Source organism: Vipera berus, assembly GCF_964194415.1.
Source record: "Vipera berus genome assembly, chromosome: 1".
Lineage (NCBI taxonomy): Eukaryota > Metazoa > Chordata > Lepidosauria > Squamata > Viperidae > Vipera > Vipera berus.
This window is the reverse complement of record NC_138202.1, coordinates 85,617,262-85,635,295: the sequence shown is the minus strand read 5'-3', so window position 1 is coordinate 85,635,295 and position 18,034 is coordinate 85,617,262. Positions and strand designations below refer to the sequence as shown.

General features: G+C 39.8%; 1 protein-coding gene across 1 annotated transcript in view; it reads left to right on the top strand.

Moving 5' to 3' along the window:
* The first annotated feature begins 2,773 nt into the window (after nucleotides 1–2,773).
* The window catches only part of NAT10 (N-acetyltransferase 10), a 34,202-nt gene continuing 18,941 nt past the window's right edge, over nucleotides 2,774–18,034 (top strand). The window contains exons 1-10 of the mRNA XM_081341809.1: nucleotides 2,774–3,231; nucleotides 4,265–4,387; nucleotides 6,789–6,880; nucleotides 8,298–8,469; nucleotides 9,284–9,406; nucleotides 10,233–10,294; nucleotides 11,144–11,258; nucleotides 12,305–12,412; nucleotides 12,878–13,011; nucleotides 13,818–13,911. Of these exons, the coding sequence (XP_081197935.1) occupies nucleotides 4,280–4,387; nucleotides 6,789–6,880; nucleotides 8,298–8,469; nucleotides 9,284–9,406; nucleotides 10,233–10,294; nucleotides 11,144–11,258; nucleotides 12,305–12,412; nucleotides 12,878–13,011; nucleotides 13,818–13,911 (1,008 nt within the window). The 5' untranslated portion in view covers nucleotides 2,774–3,231; nucleotides 4,265–4,279. The remainder of the gene's footprint in view (nucleotides 3,232–4,264; nucleotides 4,388–6,788; nucleotides 6,881–8,297; nucleotides 8,470–9,283; nucleotides 9,407–10,232; nucleotides 10,295–11,143; nucleotides 11,259–12,304; nucleotides 12,413–12,877; nucleotides 13,012–13,817; nucleotides 13,912–18,034) is intronic.

The window sequence follows — 18,034 nt, the reverse complement described above, 5'->3', positions numbered from 1 at the left end:
TTGAAAACAGTATTCCAAATAGGATCTCATTAGGGCAGGTAGAGTAGAACATTTGCTTCCTGTTATATGGATTCAATACTCCTGTTAACGTAGATAACATTTACTTTTATTGGTTGCAGACACTGCAGCATCATGTTTTAATCTGACAACATTCAGATCCATGTGTATTACTGCTAAACAAGGACTCCACTCGTTCTATACTTGAGGCTTCCATTTGTTCATCTCAGTTGCAGAATGTTTAATTTTTTAAAAAAATAGCAAAATTAAAAATTAACTTCAGTAAGACATAATTTATACAGAGAAAACTAAAACAAAAAATTCATATAACTTGAAACAACTATATTTAGTCCTTAAGCTTATAATTAAATCTAGACTGTTATTTTTAGAAAAAAAAGACTGCAAAAATATCCTGAACCTAGCCCTTATAATTAAGAGAATACGTTTTTCCCTTATTACGTAGCATCATCTTTGTGATGCCAGTTTTGGTAGAGCCAAAACATCCTGAGATGACAAATGTTATATTTTAGGAAAACAATTAGATATCATATTAAGATACTTAACTATATTATTTCTTCCCAAAGTTATATAGATTTATATAATAATTGAGTCCAAACACGACAGACAAGACCATACATGACTTTGCAAAAAAATTACTTCATATACCACCAACATAAAAATATTTGACGACTGGCCTTTTTAAAAAATTGAGGGGTCCAATATATATGAAATAATATTTTTAATAAAATTCTAATGTCATATTTAAACATTAAGTATATTGCATATTTTTAAACATCTGGGCCCATTTATTCTTCCAAAACTGCACATTCCAGTTCATCATTCCACAATTCAGATATATAACTTTCATTTTGTTTTTTAACTTTTTAAAAATTGGTTTTCATTCAAGTGCTGCATCTCTTAAGTATCTCTAAATTGCAGGTATCTTGAAAGCTCCTACAGCATCTTGACTATACCATTTAGTTAACTTATTTCCACTGTATATACCAAGTGAATATTATATATAGATAAGTTTATCAAACGTATATAGTCCATTGCACTTGCCTCATTCTTATAAACAAAGGAAATGTAGAAATATTATTGACATTCCTCCAGCAATATAGATTCAATAATATTGTTATCCGATCTCAATTCCAATCTCAATTGGAAGACCATTAAATTGGAAGTCCATCTGGACCAGGGACCTTTTTTTTTGTTTCCTAGGTTGCAGTGTCTCTTGTGATTTCTGGTAATGCCAGTGGTTGTGCTAATTTCTTATCTTTCTGAGAAATTTCTTCTATTCCAATATTTCCCAGGGCTTCTCTATCACATTTCATATTACCACATGTAGCCCATTGCTGAAGCCTGAATAAATCATTGTTCATTTTCTTTTAAAAAATTAGCTACATGCTTGTTACATTTACAAAAAATTAGCTACATGCGTCATTTACAAACTCCCCTCAAATGTTTCCTAGTGGCATAGAATTTAGCAAAATAACAATAACAGCTGGAAGGCACCTTGGAGGTCTAGTCTAGAGGTCCCCAACCTTTTGGGCATGCACCAGGGACTGGTTCTATGGAGAGAGGTTTTTCCATGGACCGGAGGATGCGTGGTTTTATGTGCTGCCTGCATCCCACGGAAGGGGCTTTGCTTGTTTGTGCAGACCAGTTGCTGGCATGTCATGGACCGGTATTGGTCCACGGGCCAGGGGTTGGGTACCCCTGTTCTAGTCCACCTCCCTGCTCAGGCAGGAAACCCTATACCATTTCAGACAAATGGCTGTCCAGTCTCTTCTTAAAAACTTCCAGTGTTGGAGCATTCACCACTTCTGGAGGCAGGTTGTTCCACTGATTAATTGTTCTAACTGTCAGGAAGTTTCTCCTTAGTTCTAGGTTGCTTCTCTCCTTGACTAGTTTCCGTCCATTGCTTCTTGTCTTGCCTTCAGGTGCTTTGGAGAATAAGTTGACCTCCCTCTTCTTTGTGGCAACCCTTTAGATCTTAATTATAATAACATGTACGGGGAAGTGGCTGAAACATGCGTGCAATACACGTTTGAGGGAATCGTCATCCTCAAATCACAGTTAGTGCGCACAGCAAGATGAAGTGCCGCGGTACAGCAAAAAGCTGCTTTATGCAAATAAATTCCGCGCGTGAGACCGACACAACCTTAAACGCGCGTCTCTGCAAAGAAGCCTTGCTTAGAATCAATAGTCCAGCTTGGGGTCAGCACTTGGGATGCATTTTGGAAAAGCCACAGGAGACCGGAGCCTTTGGCCTCTTGAGTAGCAGACAGCCACGAAGAACCTGCCAAAAGAAAGCAACGGTTTGTTATCGTTAGCATCAATCGGGCTTATATCAAAGTGCTGGTGATATCCTATAAAGCCCTAAATGGCTTGGGTCCGGGATATTTAAGGGAACACCTGCTGCCAGCATCAATTTCCCTTCGTCCAGTGCGCTTGCAGAGGGAGGGTCTTCTCAGGGTGCCGCCGGTAAAAGATTGCCTGCGGATAACACCCAGGGAGAGGGCCTTTTCTGTGGGTGCGCCTACCCTCTGGAACCAGCTGCCCGTGGAGCTCAGGACTGTCCCTGACCTACGCTCATTCCGCTGGGACCTGAAGACCTGGCTCTTTGAGCTCTCTGACCCAGGCTGAGAATTTTAACGGGTTTTATTTTCAGGGATAATTTAATCTTTTAATTCTCTTTTAACTTTGTATTTTATATTGATGTGATTTTAAAATTCCCTGTAAACCGCCCTGAGTCCTTCGGGAAAGGGCGGTATATAAATCTAATAAAATCTAAATCTATTACTGTACGTATCACCGAGCGTATTGTTCAGACTTCCCGAAGTCGTAACTTCACAACTCGACCCTACCGTCGCCCCAGTAGACTGCAGTTGAGCAAAACTCCTCCCTTTCCGGCGCCTAAGCATCTGGCGGAAGGCAACGTCCGGGCGGAAAAGCTTTCCCCAGGCTTGGAGAGAGACCCTTGTTTGGTTTTCTGCAGCCCGCCTCCAAAGGCAGGCTAAGCTCTCCTTTGGTACCGTCGCCCTCCTGCTCTCCCACCGCTTCGTCCGTAGCGAGCGCTGCTTTTTCTCTTGAGCGGGCCATTCTTCAGGATCCTTCCGCTGGGTTGCACAGCCCCGCATGGTTTTGCACGTGGGAAGAGAATTTCCATAGCCAACCGGATCCCCCTTCCTTCGCGCGTAGACTGGAGCGAGAAAGGGAAAATTCGGAACGGTGAGAAAACAGATAAATGGGTTTGCGTCTGGATCTGGGGAGTATTCATGTTAGTTGAGAAAGAGATTACCGCTCGATCCTGTGTTTTTCCCACCCCAGTGTCCCGAGTGTATATATTATGTCTTCTCTAGCCAGCAGTTACAGCGTATCTATTCGGGAATAAGTTCGATTGTTTTCACTACTGATTTCTACATTGCTTTATGTATCAACATATGTAGTCTTTGCTGTGAAGATCTTCCACCTCAGTTCTAAGCTAGAGTTTTAAGCTACTCCAAACTTTTCCCCAGCGTTTTTACCCTGTTTTATTTTCACCCCAGTATTTACCACTGATTTTTCCCCCCCTATCGAGTAATTATGGTGCTCTCCAGATTTGCTGGGCTGCACATCTGTACATCTAGGAACTGGGATTACTAGGAATTGCAACCCAATTTATCTAAAAAACAAGTTTGGTTGAGAGGTTGGAGTATTAAGATTGCAGCCATAAACATGACATCTGTGAGATTAAGACATTTAACTTGGATGTTTGTTTGTGGCATATTACAGTCGGATTTCTAATTGCAGTCATTTGTTGCCTCCATTCATGAATCAATGAATGGAAAGGTAAGTTTCACTGAAAAATTAGTAAAAACAAGATTGTAATTTTTTTGTCATCTGTTTACAGATCCCCTGAAATCTGTTAAATTATTATTTGTTAAATCCCTAAACCCCTTGTTAGAGCCTCATGCTTTTTTTGTTCCCAAATATTTTCTTGATAAATGCAACAGCAGAATGTTGCATCTAAATACATTTCCTAGGGAAAAAAACTCCATTAGAAATGAGATGGAAACATGCATAGGGAGCAAATTACCCTTGCCTTAATGAGTCCAAAAAGAAGCCACACTAGAATGCCTTTGAATTGGTTGGATGAGTAGAAATGTGCACAGCAACACTGAAAAATAAACTCTTTGAGAAACATTTTATCAACATCTGTTGCCTCTGTCTCAACTGAGATAGTACGCAGACTAATTTGTTATAACTTCTACAAACTTCACAGGAGCTGTCACTAAAAATGCAGCGCAAGAAAGTGGATAATCGTATTCGGATCCAAATAGAGAATGGAGTGGCTGAGCGACACAGGACCCTCTTTGTTATAGTAGGGGACCGTGGCAAAGATCAGGTAATGTATAGCCATGAACTAGATGTACATTGTGCGTGCTTATATCAAAGGAAGATGAGCCTGAATCAAAGACTAACTTCCCCCAGCAAGAAAGAAAAAAGTCAGAAAAAGATGTAGGAACACAGAAAAATAAATCCTTTAAAACGACCAGGTTCATCGTCTTCTTTTACATATTACCAATTTCAGCTGAAATCAGTTTTAAAGATCCCTATATATACCTGGGACACGGTGGCTCAGTGGGTTAGGACGCTGAGCTTGTCGATCAGAAGGTCCGCAGTTTGGCGGGTCGAATCCCGAGTGCCGTGTAGCAGAGTGAGCGCCTGTTACTCGTCCCAGCTTCTGGCAACCTAGCAGTTCGAAAGCATGTAAAAATGCAAGTAGAAAAATAGGGACCACTATGGTGGGAAGGTAACAGCGTTCCGTGCGCCTTTGGTGTCTAGTCATGCCGGCCACATGACCACGGAGATGTCCTCGGACAAACGCTGGCTCTTCGGCTTTGAAACGGAGATGAGCACCGGCCCCTAGAGTCGGAAACGACTAGCACGCATGTGCGGGGGAACCTTTACCTTTACTATATATATGTTTGTCATCATGCATGCACGTGTGGGTGCATATTTGTAAAAGAAAGGGAACAAATTACTAATTTCTCAATCAACTGTAAAACAATTATCCTGTTTATACAATTGATCTATTCTCATCAGCACCTACAAACACTGCTACTTGGCATATAGACACCCACAAGAACAGAATAGAATAGATAACTTTATTGTCACTGTGAATGTACACTATGGCATACATTAAAATTAAATTTTGTTGCATATAGCTCTCAAAGGGTCACCACCTCTGATTATACACTACATAAATATGACATAAATAAATGCAGAATTATGCATATACCCATATGTATTATATGACACACAGAAACAACACAGTCTAGTTTGGGTTATGTATACATGTGCGTGTCGAGAAAAACGAATCTTGCGAGTTTACCACACAGCATAGGGAACAAAGTTGTTATAGAATCTGGTAGTCCTGCTAGAAATACTTCAAAACCTCCTCCTAGAGGGGAGCAACAGAAAGAGACTATACGGTGGGTGTGTGGGGTCTCTAACATTGCTTTGAGCTCTAAGCACATAGCGCTTATAAGCAGCATCCTGAATGCCATTCCTTTCCCTTGTTCTGTGGAGAGAAGGAAGAAGGAGAGTGGCTGATGGCCAGAAGGGAAAAGAAGTTGCTGTGTGGAGAGGAGATGACAGGGCAGAAAAGGGGGCAAAGAGAAACATGGTACCTAATATCTCCTGTTTAGGTATTCTAAAAAAAAAAGTTGACATTCACAAACAGCAGAAGTCTTTTCTGTTTCTCCGATTCACCTATTTCCTGTATTTCAGTAGCATCTTCCGTTTTCAGTGAATGTAAAATGTCCCCCATTAATTAAGTAATTTTTTCTCAGTTGTTGGTGGGAATCCTTATTCCTATTGGGATTGGGTAACAAACTTGATGTGCATATAGGGCTTGATGTGCATATCCTTGCTTTCCATCACACTAAAACAAGGCATGGAATTAAGCTTGCAAAGATTACTAGCCATTATTCTTTCTCCTACTAGCTTTTTGCAAGCTGACACAAAAGAGATAGGGAGGCTGCATTTTGACATGGGCTCCTAATAGCAGCATTTCTATGTTTGGTGCAAAACCTTTTGTAGTGGCTTTTTTGATTGCTGGGCTGAGTAAAAAACAACAACACACAGTCTCCCCTCCTGCCAGCTGCCCTTCCAATCCTGGTCACCAAGCTACATTTAAATGCAGGGATCATTTCCTAGGACTGTTTTCCATACATCACCTTTTTATGGATTTCTTCATGTATAGGAAGTATTTGCAGTGAGTTGCATCTTTGTTTATCTGTACAAGGTTTAAAAGCATTGCGAGTATTGAGATCTGTCTGCAATCTGCTAATTCGCTTGCTTGAGGAAGTTTTAGTGGCAGAAATGATTTTGAGTTGTATTATTTTAAATTACATGTATATCCTGAATTTCCTGTAGTGAGTACAAGGCAGTATATGCAGGGATAACTTACTGTTTATCCTGAAGCAGCCACCACATGGAAGTAGATTGGGCCGAGAGATGGCATGCTGCATCATGCTTTTCTCAAACCAGTTGTTATTGAGGCTGGCTTGTGAATAATTGGGTTATGCAGAAGATAAAAATGTGCTTCAGAATGAATGAAGGCCTGAATTGATCCACAGTTCTTTAAACCAGATGTGTCTTATCCTGAGATTGCCACATGGAGGTTAATTGCCAAATGAAAAGTTAATTCAAATCTTTGAGGTTTTCCGATTCAGTTCACAAATGCTGTACATATTCCTGCAGAAGCAATAAGCATTGTTCTTGGTTTTGTCACCTGGCAGGTGGTCATACTTCATCATATGTTGTCTAAAGCTGCTGTAAAGGCTAGACCCACCGTGCTGTGGTGTTACAAGAAAGAGCTGGGCTTTAGCAGGTAAAGTTGTTTGTATTTCCTTCTTGCACTTTATAACAGGTGGTAGTTTTAATTTATAAATCTCTGGAAAGATGCACAGTGTTTCTTCATGCTCAAAGGCATTACAGTCCCATGCTTAATTTGCTTCGCAATAGCATCACTGCTTTTACTGCTTGCTTAAACTATCTTGCCCTTGGCTACAGGGTCTGCATAAGGCCCTAATACACCTTTTCAGCCCGCAGTTTTACAGGTATATTAATTTCTCTTGGTGCTTACCACTTGACTTACCACTATAATTTAAAAATTACATTTGTAAGTTGTGCTGGTTGTTGAATGGGCCACCATGTGACCATACCCAGTTTTAACAATCTTTTTTTGCAGCGGTCGTTAAGGGCATGGTGTGGTCATTGAATGCCATGGTCATTAAGTGAACACTGGTCATGAAGCAAATGCTGTGGCCATGGCACAAGCACCATGGTTGTTAAATGAATGCTGTGGCTGTTAAGCAAGGCCATTGTACCCAATGGATGTTTTTCCTGAAAACCAAAAGTCAACGGTGATTTCCATTAAAAAAAAGTAAATTGGGATGGTCTGAATAGCGAGATGAGCGGCATATAAATTTAATAAATAACAAATTGTGGTCATGTGACAGAGGGACACTGCAGATAGCCATAAATGTTATAGACATAAATGAGTCTTAATGCTAAATTCCAAAATGCATTCACACGACCCCAGGAGTGGGGTGGGGAAACTGTCAAAACTTTGAAACTGGGTTGTAAGTAGTTCTAGGTTGGTTTGCCATAACTCTGGATGGTTGTCAAGCTGAAAGATACCTGTATCCATTTATCTTGAGTGTTTTTTCAGATAGCAAAATTCAATATTTGTCAGTCTGATGCATTTATCAAATGTAATGAAGGATCCAATACTTCCAGTATGTCATAGGCCTCCAATGATGATTTGTCTTCTTTTTCTTCTATTGAGAATAAGAATGTGCATAAAACATAATTTGATGTTATTGCTGAGTTTGCAATTAAAAACAATTTCATGTCCTTGCAGCATGTATTAATTTATGTTGCTTTTTCTCATATATTTTTAATGTTAATTTTAATCACTGGTTTAGTTTTTGTAGGACCCAAGTAAAGTACCTAATGTGCACATTGGATAATGTGGCCTAATTGATTTTGTTTTGCTTGTAACTCCTAATCGGAGCACATATCCCACGGCTTTTTTGTTTTTTTAAAATGCTCTTTTAAGTGCCTGTTAACTTTGCTTTCCTCCTGAACCACAGTAACATTGTTATCTGTCATGCATCATGAGACTAAAACTAAGTTGAGATCATTTTAGATTCCTTAATGCTGCATTTTAAATATGCATAGGGTTATGTTTTGAATCTAATCATTCTAAGAACTTTTACTTTAATGTCTTTTCTCACTTTCAGCCACCGTAAAAAAAGAATGAGACAGTTGCAGAAGAAAATTAAATCTGGAATGTTAGATCTAAAGCAAGATGACCCTTTTGAATTGTTCATAGCAGCCACAAACATTCGGTATTGTTATTACAATGAGACACACAAAATTCTTGGGAACACTTTTGGTATGTGTATACTCCAGGTAAGAAGAGTGTCCTTGCTACAAATCATTTGGCCTGATTGCCTGTTTCCTGCATCACTTTATTCAAGATGTCCCAAATACTCCTACAGTATATCAGGTATATTTGAAAAAGTATTTGAAAAGTTTTATTAAAATTTCCAATTAAGAGCAATTTGAAATATCTTTGAAATACAGTCAGCATAAATTGATTAATTGAAGGTTTAGTGATTATATTTAGATAATATAGGATAGTTTTCCTTTTGTCTGAATTTGGCTTCATTTACAGCTACCAATCCTTTTTGTAGTTCCCTAAGCACACACTGAATGATGAGGCCAAAGACTTGCAAACTCTAAAAAGTTTGAGGCCTCCATTTCACTCTTTAAAGAGAGTCTGGTCCTTGGTCATAAGGAAGTTGTCCATTCTTAATTTGAAGTGGCTTCTAAGATCCTGGACTGTTGTGAACTTTGGTAGGCAAAATAGAGTACGGTAATTCACTGGGGTGTTTTACACTGTAGTCAGTCATGCTGCTAAGGGAAGAGCAAAGAAAGAGAACGAGCAAGTATATATTTTTCAGAGAAAAGATGATGGTTTGTAAAGATAATAAGGAAACACACAAGAAAAAAGGGTGCTTGGTTATATAGGAATTCTTCAAGAAGGGCGAAAATTCAAGTCCACATAAATTCCAAGTGCTTGAGTTTCTGGTTAATTCTGCTCTAGACTAGATTGCTAGTTGCAAAAGTGATGGGTAGAAGCCTTATCCTCATTGCATTGGGGACAGTGCTGATAGAATCTGAGCACACCTGGAAACTAAATTTTCTCCATCTTCTTCTTCAGGACTTTGAAGCCTTGACTCCAAATCTCCTAGCTCGAACGATTGAAACTGTGGAAGGGGGAGGTATCATTGCAATTCTTCTGAGGACAATGAATTCCCTGAAGCAGCTTTATACGATGACCATGGTACATTTTAGATTTATAAACTGGTCTGTCATTCTGTTAAACTCTTTTAATGTAGCTGTACAGAAAGGGAAATATATGAACTGCTGCACAGACCTTAATTTGCTTTTATTAAAAGCTTTATTCCTCAACTAATTCTTACTTCTGTTCTTTATAAAATCTCCTGGCTGTAATAAGCATTGGATGCCTTGTTCACATTTCACACTTGACCACCTGCCAAACTTTTCCAGTACAGAGTTGGTTGGTGGTGAACCATGGGGTGAACCATGGGGATCATCCACCGGGCTGGGGAATTCTGGGAGTTGAAGTCCACACATCAGAAAATTGCCAAGGTTGAGAAATGCTGGATTATAATGTCCAGCTAAAGAGATACATTCTCTTGGTAATAGCAGTTTTATGGCATTTACACAAAATCCTTGGCAGTCCTTGTTTCAGGAACAGCTCAGTTCTTCATCAGGGAAGTAAGCTTTTTCAAGGCCAGGCTTCTTTGAAGGACGGAGGTGTTTTCTCTTCCCACAGGATATTTGAGAGGCCAGGGTTTTTTTGGGAAAGCTCCCCTTCCGCCAGGGTATTTGGAAGCACCAGAGTGGAGTACACATGTATGCTTGTGAATAAGGCATATAAATTAAATCAATTCTTTTCTTGATTTATTGTTTTCCCCAAAGTCTTGGAAAGGGCTAAACTTAAAATGTTAGGAATGTAGCTGTTAGAGAGATGGAAGGTAGTGCAAGCAATCAGAGGCTACACGGTATTTGACAACTGTGTCAAATTGTATGGATAGTACATGGCTATTCAGGTTTCACATAAGGATTCTCTTTTTTTTCCCCAGGATGTTCACTCCCGCTATAGAACAGAGGCACATCAGGACGTGGTTGGCAGATTTAATGAAAGGTAAGTTGAGCACTTAAACAAGTTAGGAAATCTGCAATTTAGGAAATTTAATCTACTTGTTTTATGTGTTGTTTGAACTGAACAGTTTTCTCATACAAGAAATGGTTTCACTTCAAAATGTTTGCTACCCTCTAGCGGTAACATTCAGAATGTATGTATTAAATTCTACTTGATTGGTTGATTGATTGGGCTTGTTTCCCCTGCCCCCCTTCCCCTCCAAGGTCACTGTGGTCAAGAGACTTGGTGATTCGGAATACAGCCTTACAATAAAACATCCACAGAATGAAATTAACATTGTTCTAATAAAAAACAACAAAAGAAATCCCATCCATAGTGAGAAAAAAAAACCAATGGCACCATTTCACCCTTCAAGGTCTCTCCAAAATAATTCAGGATTAGAAATGTATAGATGGTAGCAACATGAGCACCAATTGAATTTCCAATGAGAGGCTACTCTGTAGCACAAAGGCCTTATGGAAAAGCAAGCTTGTGAATCTTGAGTCTTGAAAACAGGGATCCATTATCAGTTTCATTTACACTATGAAAAATGGGCAGCTTATAGAAGACAGTTCTGCAGGCATCCCGGTGCCAATCCATATAAGGCCTTACAAGTTACAACCAATCTTTGCCACCATCGTGTCACAGAACGCGAATGAAATGTTCATGTTGAAAGGAACTATCTCTGCAGGCTTTCTTGGCATCAGATGTGCTCTGTTGAAACACAGTTCTTGAGGCACTTTGCCCTCAGGATGATGTACAGAGATGCTGCAAGAGGAGAGGTTTTTTTGTGCATTGAGGAAAAGCCAGATTCTGTTGTAATATTGCTATTTTCTCACTCATCTCCCGCAGATTCATTCTCTCTCTGGCCTCTTGTAAGACCTGTGTAGTTGTTGATGATCAGCTGAATATCCTCCCAATCTCGAGTCATGCTGCAAACATTTCAGCTCTGCCACCCCGGTCACAGGTGCGTTTATTTACCTGATAATGACCAGTGCTTCAGGCTGTCATATGAAATATGTAATTATTTGTATTTGTATTTAATTGGGATATTTAATATGCAATAGAAATGGACTTTAAAAGAAATAGAGGTGCTTCTTTTAGCTCTCTCTCATTCTGTGTCAGGATAAGGCATTGCTGTTCTTTATTCTAAACACTGGGCTTAGAAGCTGCTTTTTCAGTAGAAGTTGAATTCCAAGTGGTGTCTGGAAAAAATGTACAAAAAATTATAGCAAATAAAACTAGAAATGCCTATGCCTATCCTTACCATGACTTAATTTGGAAGAAAACTATTATACTCCTCACAAAAGACAACTCTCATTCTAAAAATCTGAATAAACATTCAATTTAATTCTAGAACTGCTTTTCAAATTTTTGTGGAAACTGATTTCTTGTCTATTTGTAAAAATACTCCTTTGTTTTTGCTCTAATTTAACTTCCTGTCACCTTACCATTTATTTCTGTACCAAAGATGCTTTTCAAAAGGCAACTGGATTTTCTTGATTTCTTTCTTTAAAAATGTTTCACTTCTCATCCACGAAGCTTCTTCATGAGAAGTAAAAAGTTTTCAATGGAAACTCTCTCAAGAAAGTCCAGTGGCCTTTTGAAAAGTATCTTAGGGACAACCATGACCTGGATGATTGAGAATCTCCATAGACTTTTATTCCTGTAGTTCCTATATAACTGTTCTGTTTCAAGGAATAGACTTGTGAGCATTACAACCACTTGGTTACCATCTAGTCATCCTTACATCCTGCTCTGCAGGATTGGCTGGGGGCAAACAAACCTACCATCAAGAAACCACAGTCACAGTATAGTTTGATGAATGTTGTCATCCTCTTTTGAAATAACAACATTCCAAAATTGAAATTGAAAATTGTTGGAAGCATTTGCAATAAGGTGAGTTTTCCGTTTTGACTCAGCTCGTGTTTAACGTAACTGGGATTTCCATATATTCTCATTTTTCTCTTAAAGATGCTAATTTGGATTCAGACAGCTGTTTTCCTCTTTTAGGAAGAGAGCCAAAGTCCTCGTGATGTGGAATTGAAGGAGCTAAAGGAGAGCTTACAGGACACACAACCGGTTGGCTCATTGGTTGATGTTTGTAAAACATTGGATCAGGTAAGCTTACATTCAGATTTGGATATTATCACTATTAGATTTTTATCCCACATTTTTAAAATATAGTTTGGTTAAGGTAGCGACATCCCGAATATCTTGCCTCCTGTTTTTCTCACAACAATAAGTTTGTGAGGTGGATTGGGCTGAAAAAGAATAACTGGCCCAAGGTCATCCAGCCAGTTTTCATGACTAAGGAAGGCCCAGATTCACAGTCTCCTCAGCTACTACACCAAATGGGCTCTTCTTATCTGTATTACAAAATACATGATATACTGCAGATATAATAATGTCCTCTTTAGATTGTTGAGAATCCAGATTGTTGAGAAAAGCCAAAATACATTGGGATTAAATTAATGTTGTATAATTCCTATTAATGCTTTCTCTTTATGTCTTTTTGTCTATCCTCATTGATGATCTTCTCCATCCATGATCTCCTGCTTTGGTGGCTTCTTTTCTCCCTGACAGGCAAAAGGAGTCCTCAAATTCATTGAAGCCATTTCTGAGAAGACCCTGAGAAGCACTGTGGCTTTAACAGCTGCCAGAGGGCGTGGGAAATCAGCTGCTTTGGGATTGGCAATAGCTGGAGCAGTGGCTTTTGGGTAAATTTTTCCTAGATATTATATTCCAAGAGGGGTTTTGCGTGAAGTGGTCAGATTTAAAGAAAACGATAGGCAAACTTTTTGAGCTGGTGGGTACGTTTGGAAAATTTAAAAGCATGTTGTGAGTATGGTCACAAAGTAAGTGCTGAGAGAGCACTTGCCTATTCATAATATATAGTTATAAAGGTCAAAGCAGAAGTTATGTTAAGTAATTATTTTTTGTTCCTTTCAAATAAAAAAATCCAGCCTCCAGCTTGCACAAGCTAAGATACCCCCCCAAAAAACCCATGACAATCAATAGACATAAATGTGCTATAAGACAATTATTGTTACAATAACTGGCAGACTATATTGTCACTAAGTTGTGTACAACTCTTCACAATCCCATGGACTATAGCATGCCAGACCCCCCCACCTGTCTTCCACTGTCTCCTTGAGTCTGCCTAAACTCATGCCCATTATCTGACCATCTCATCCTCTGCTGTCCCCTTCTCTCCTTTTGCCTTCAATCTTTCCTGACACAGGGCAAAGCAGGAAAGCATTTGGTGTCCAAAGTATTTGAGCTTCAGCTTCAATATTTGTCCTTCCAAAGAAAAGTCAGGGTTGACTTTCTTTAGGAGACAAACTGTATGTCCTTTTCAAAACTTACTGTTCTATAGTCTCTTAACAACTGGAGGATTGTATTATAAACTATATTTTTAATTGACTTGATGTTTCAAAGGTGGAATGCTAAAGTTTGCTTCTGGCATTTTAGTAGAGGAAAAAAGGTGTAGCATCTGTTCTTTTTTTTATATATATATATACAGCTATTCCAACATTTTCGTCACATCTCCAAGTCCTGATAATCTCCACACCCTGTTTGAATTTGTATTTAAAGGCTTTGATGCTCTACAGTACCAGGTAAGATGAAGCAATATTGGGGAGTCCTTGGTGCTTTCTGAGCTTGCGGATGTTTCATTATATGGTAACAAAATGTCTGCAAATAAAACAACCAAGCTCAGAGAGCACCAAGGATTCCACAGTTCAATCCTGAGCTACAGATAATTATCTTCTTTTGAGGTGATAATAAAACGCATAGAGTATCTCAGCTTGCCAAGAGTTTTTCCTGCCATATGTTACTGCCAAATCTCTCTCTTCCCCTGTCTTTGTTTTGTTTTGTTTTGTTTGTTTTGGGGGGGAGTGTGCCTTCGAGTCAGTTTTTGACTCTTGGCAACTGCCTGGACTAAGTCCCTGCAGTTTTCTTGGCAAGCTTTATCAGAATTGGCTTGCCATTACCACCTTCTTCCAAGGGTTAAGAGAGAGTGACTATCCCAAGCTCAGTCACCCAGTTTCGTATCCTGGCTTTAGCAAAAGGAGAAAATGTTCATGTGGTAGGCAAGCAAAATTTGGGCAGGCTGTGGGAGCTTGTGGGTGTGGCTTGTCAAGCTTCTGGGTGGGAATACATACACTGCATTTCAGAGTAACATATTTTTAAAAAACTTGGAAAGAAAGAAAGAAAAGTTGGATAATTTTTAACATGTGGAAACTACAAATGAGAAACAAGAATATTATATTGTCTTCCCTTTTTCTTTTTTTTTCTCCTTGAGATTGGTATTTTGTTGTTGTTGTTGTTAGTTGCGAAGTCGTGTCCGACCCATCGCGACCCTATGGACAATGTTCCTCCAGGCTTTCCTGTCCTCTACCATCTTCTGGAGTCCATTTAAGCTCATGCCTACTGCTTCAGTGACTCCATCCAGCCACCTCATTCTCTGTCGTCCCCTTCTTCTATTGCCCTCAATCTTTCCCAGCATTAGGCTCTTCTCCAGTGAGTCCTTCCTCCTCATTAGGTGGCCAAAGTATTTGAGTTTTAGCTTCAGGATCTGGCCTTCTAAAGAGCAATCAGGGTTGATCTCCTCTAGGACTGACCGGTTTGATCGCCTTGCAGTCCAAGGGACTCGCAGGAGTCTTCTCCAGCACCAGAGTTCAAAGGCCTCAATTCTTTTGCGCTCAGCCTTTCTTATGGTCCAACTTTCACTGCCATACATTGCAACTGGGAAGACCATAGCCTTGACTATACGCACTTTTGTTGACAGGGTGATGTCTCTGCTTTTTAGTGTGCTGTCTAGATTTGCCATGGCTTTCCTCCCGAGGAGCAAGCGTCTTTTAATTTCTTGACTACAGTCCCCATCTGCAGTGATCTTGGAGCCCAGGAAAATAAAATCTGTCACTACCTCCATTTCTTCCCCATCTATTTGCCAGGAATTGAGAGGGCCGGATGCCATGATCTTGGTTTTCTTAATGTTTAGTTTCAACCCAACTTTTGCACTCTCCTTCTTCACTCGCAACAAGAGACTCTTCAGTTCCTCTTCACTTTCTGCCATTAGAGTGGTATCATCTGCATATCTTAGGTTGTTGATATTTCTTCCAGCAATCTTAATTCCAACTTTTGACTCCTCTAGCCCTGCCTTTCTCATGATGTGCTCTGCATATAAGTTAAATAGGCAAGGCGACAGTATACAGCCTTGCCGGACACCTTTCCCAATTTGGAACCAATCAGTGGTTCCGTGTCCAGTTCTCACTGTTGCTTCTTGGCCCGCATATAGGTTTCTCAAGAGACAAATAAGATGTTCTGGTACTCCCATCTCTTTAAGAACTTGCCACAGTTTGTTATGATCCACACAATCAAAGGCTTTAGCATAGTCAATGAAGCAGAAGTAGATGTTTTTCTGGAACTCTCTAGCTTTCTCCATGATCCAGCGTATGTTGGCTATTTGATCTCTAGTTCCTCTGCCTCTTCGAAATCCTGCCTGTACTTCTGGTAGTTCTCGATCCACATACTGCTGGAGTCTAGCTTGTAGGATTTTAAGCATAACTTTACTAGCATGAGAAATGAGTGCAATGGTACGATAGTTTGAACATTCTTTAGCACTGCCTTTCTTTGGAATTGGAATGTAAACTGATCTTTTCCAATCCTGTGGCCACTGTTGAGTTTTCCAAATTTGCTGGCAAATTGAGTGTAGCACTTTTACTGCATCGTCTTTTAAGATTTTGAATAGCTCAGCTGGAATACTGTCACCTCCACTAGCTTTGTTGTTGCTCAGCTTTTCTAAGGCCCACTTCACTTCACATTCTAGAATGTCTGGCTCGAGGTCAGTGACCACCTCATTGTGATTATCAGAGACGTTAAGCTCATTCTTGTATAGTTCTTCTGTGTAATTTTGCCATCTCTTCTTAATCTCTTCTGCCTCTGTTAGGTCCCTGCCATTTTGGTCCTTTATCATGCCCATTTTTGCATTGAACTTCATCTCTCCAATTTTCTTGAAAAGATCTCTGGTCCTCCCTATTCTATTGTTTTCTTCTATTTCTTTGCACTATTCATTTAAGAAGGCATTCTTATCTCTTCTAGCTATTCTCTGGAATTCTGCATTCAATTGGGCGTATCTTTCTTTTTCTCCCTTGCCTTTTGCTTCCATCCTTTCCTCAGCTATTTGCAAAGCTTCCTCAGACAGCCATTTTGCTTTCTTGCATTTCTTTTTCTTTGGGATGGTTTTGGTTGCTACCTCTTGTACAATGTTGCGAACCTCTGTCCATAGTTCTTCAGGCACCCTGTCTATCAGATCTAATTCCTTAAATCTATTTGTCACCTCTACTGTATATTCAACGGGGATATGATTTAATTCATACCTGACTGGCCTGGTGCTTTTCCCTACTTTCTTCAGTTTAAGCCTAAACTTTGCAACAAGAAGCTCATGGTCTGAGCCACAGTCAGCTCCTGGTCTTGTTTTTACTGACTGTATAGAGCTTCTCCATCTTTGGCTGCAGAGCATATAGTCAATCTGATTTCTGTGTTGACCGTCTGGTGATGTCCATGTGTAGAGCCGTCTCTTGGGTTGTTGGAAAAGAGTGTTTGCTATGACCATCGTATTCTCTTGACAAAATTCTATCAGCCTGTGCCCTAATTCATTTTGTACTCCAAGGCCAAACTTGCCTGTTATTCCGGTTATCTTTTGGCTTCCTACTTTAGCATTCCAATCCCCCATGATGATAAGGACATCATTTTTTGGTGTTAGTTCTATAAGGTGCTGTAGGGCTTCATAGAACCGGTCAATTTCATCCTCTTCAGCACTGGTGGTTGGGGCATAGACCTGGACTACTGTGATATTGAATGGTTTGCCTTGGATTCGAACTGAGATCATTCTGTCATTTTGAGGATTGTATCCCAGTATTGCTTTTCCTACTCTTTTATTGACTATGAAGGCTACTCCATTTCTTCTGAGGGATTCTTGCCCGCAGTAGTATACCTGATGGTCATCTGAATTAAATTCACCCATTCCTGTCCATTTTAGTTCGCTGATACCTAAGATGTCAATGTTCAGTCTTGTCATCTCTTGTTTGACCACGTCCAGCTTGCCTTGATTCATGGATCTTAAATTCCAGGTTCCTATGGAGAAAAAATCTTTACAGCATCGGACTTTCCTTTCACCACCAGACATATCCACAGCTGAGCGTCCTTTCGGCTTTGGCCCAGTCGCTTCATTCTTTCTGGCGCTACTAGTACTAGCCCTCTGCTCTTCCCCAGTAGCATATTGGACGCCTTCCGACCTGAGGGGCTCATCTTCCAGCACCATATCGTTTTGCCTTTTGGTACTGTCCATAGGGTTTTCATGGCAAAGATACTGGAGTGGGTTGCCATTTCCTTCTCCAGTGGATCACGTTTAGTCAGAACTCTCTGCTATGACCTGTCCGTCTTGGGTGGCCCTGAACAGCATAGCTCATAGCTTCATTGAATTACGCAAGCCCCTTCGCCACGACAAGGCAGTAATCCATGAAGGGGATTGGTATTTTAATGACTACTATTTTAAATATTGTATAATTGATATGGATATGGAAATGAGATAAATAAGAACTGGATTACATTACTAGGTAGTGAAGAGAATTGTATAAAGGGAAAGGAGGTTATTTAGTAATATGAAAATGAGAAATCTTAAACGTTTTAATTTCAATATCAATGTAAAATTAAAGCTAGAAAAATAGATAAGGTGTT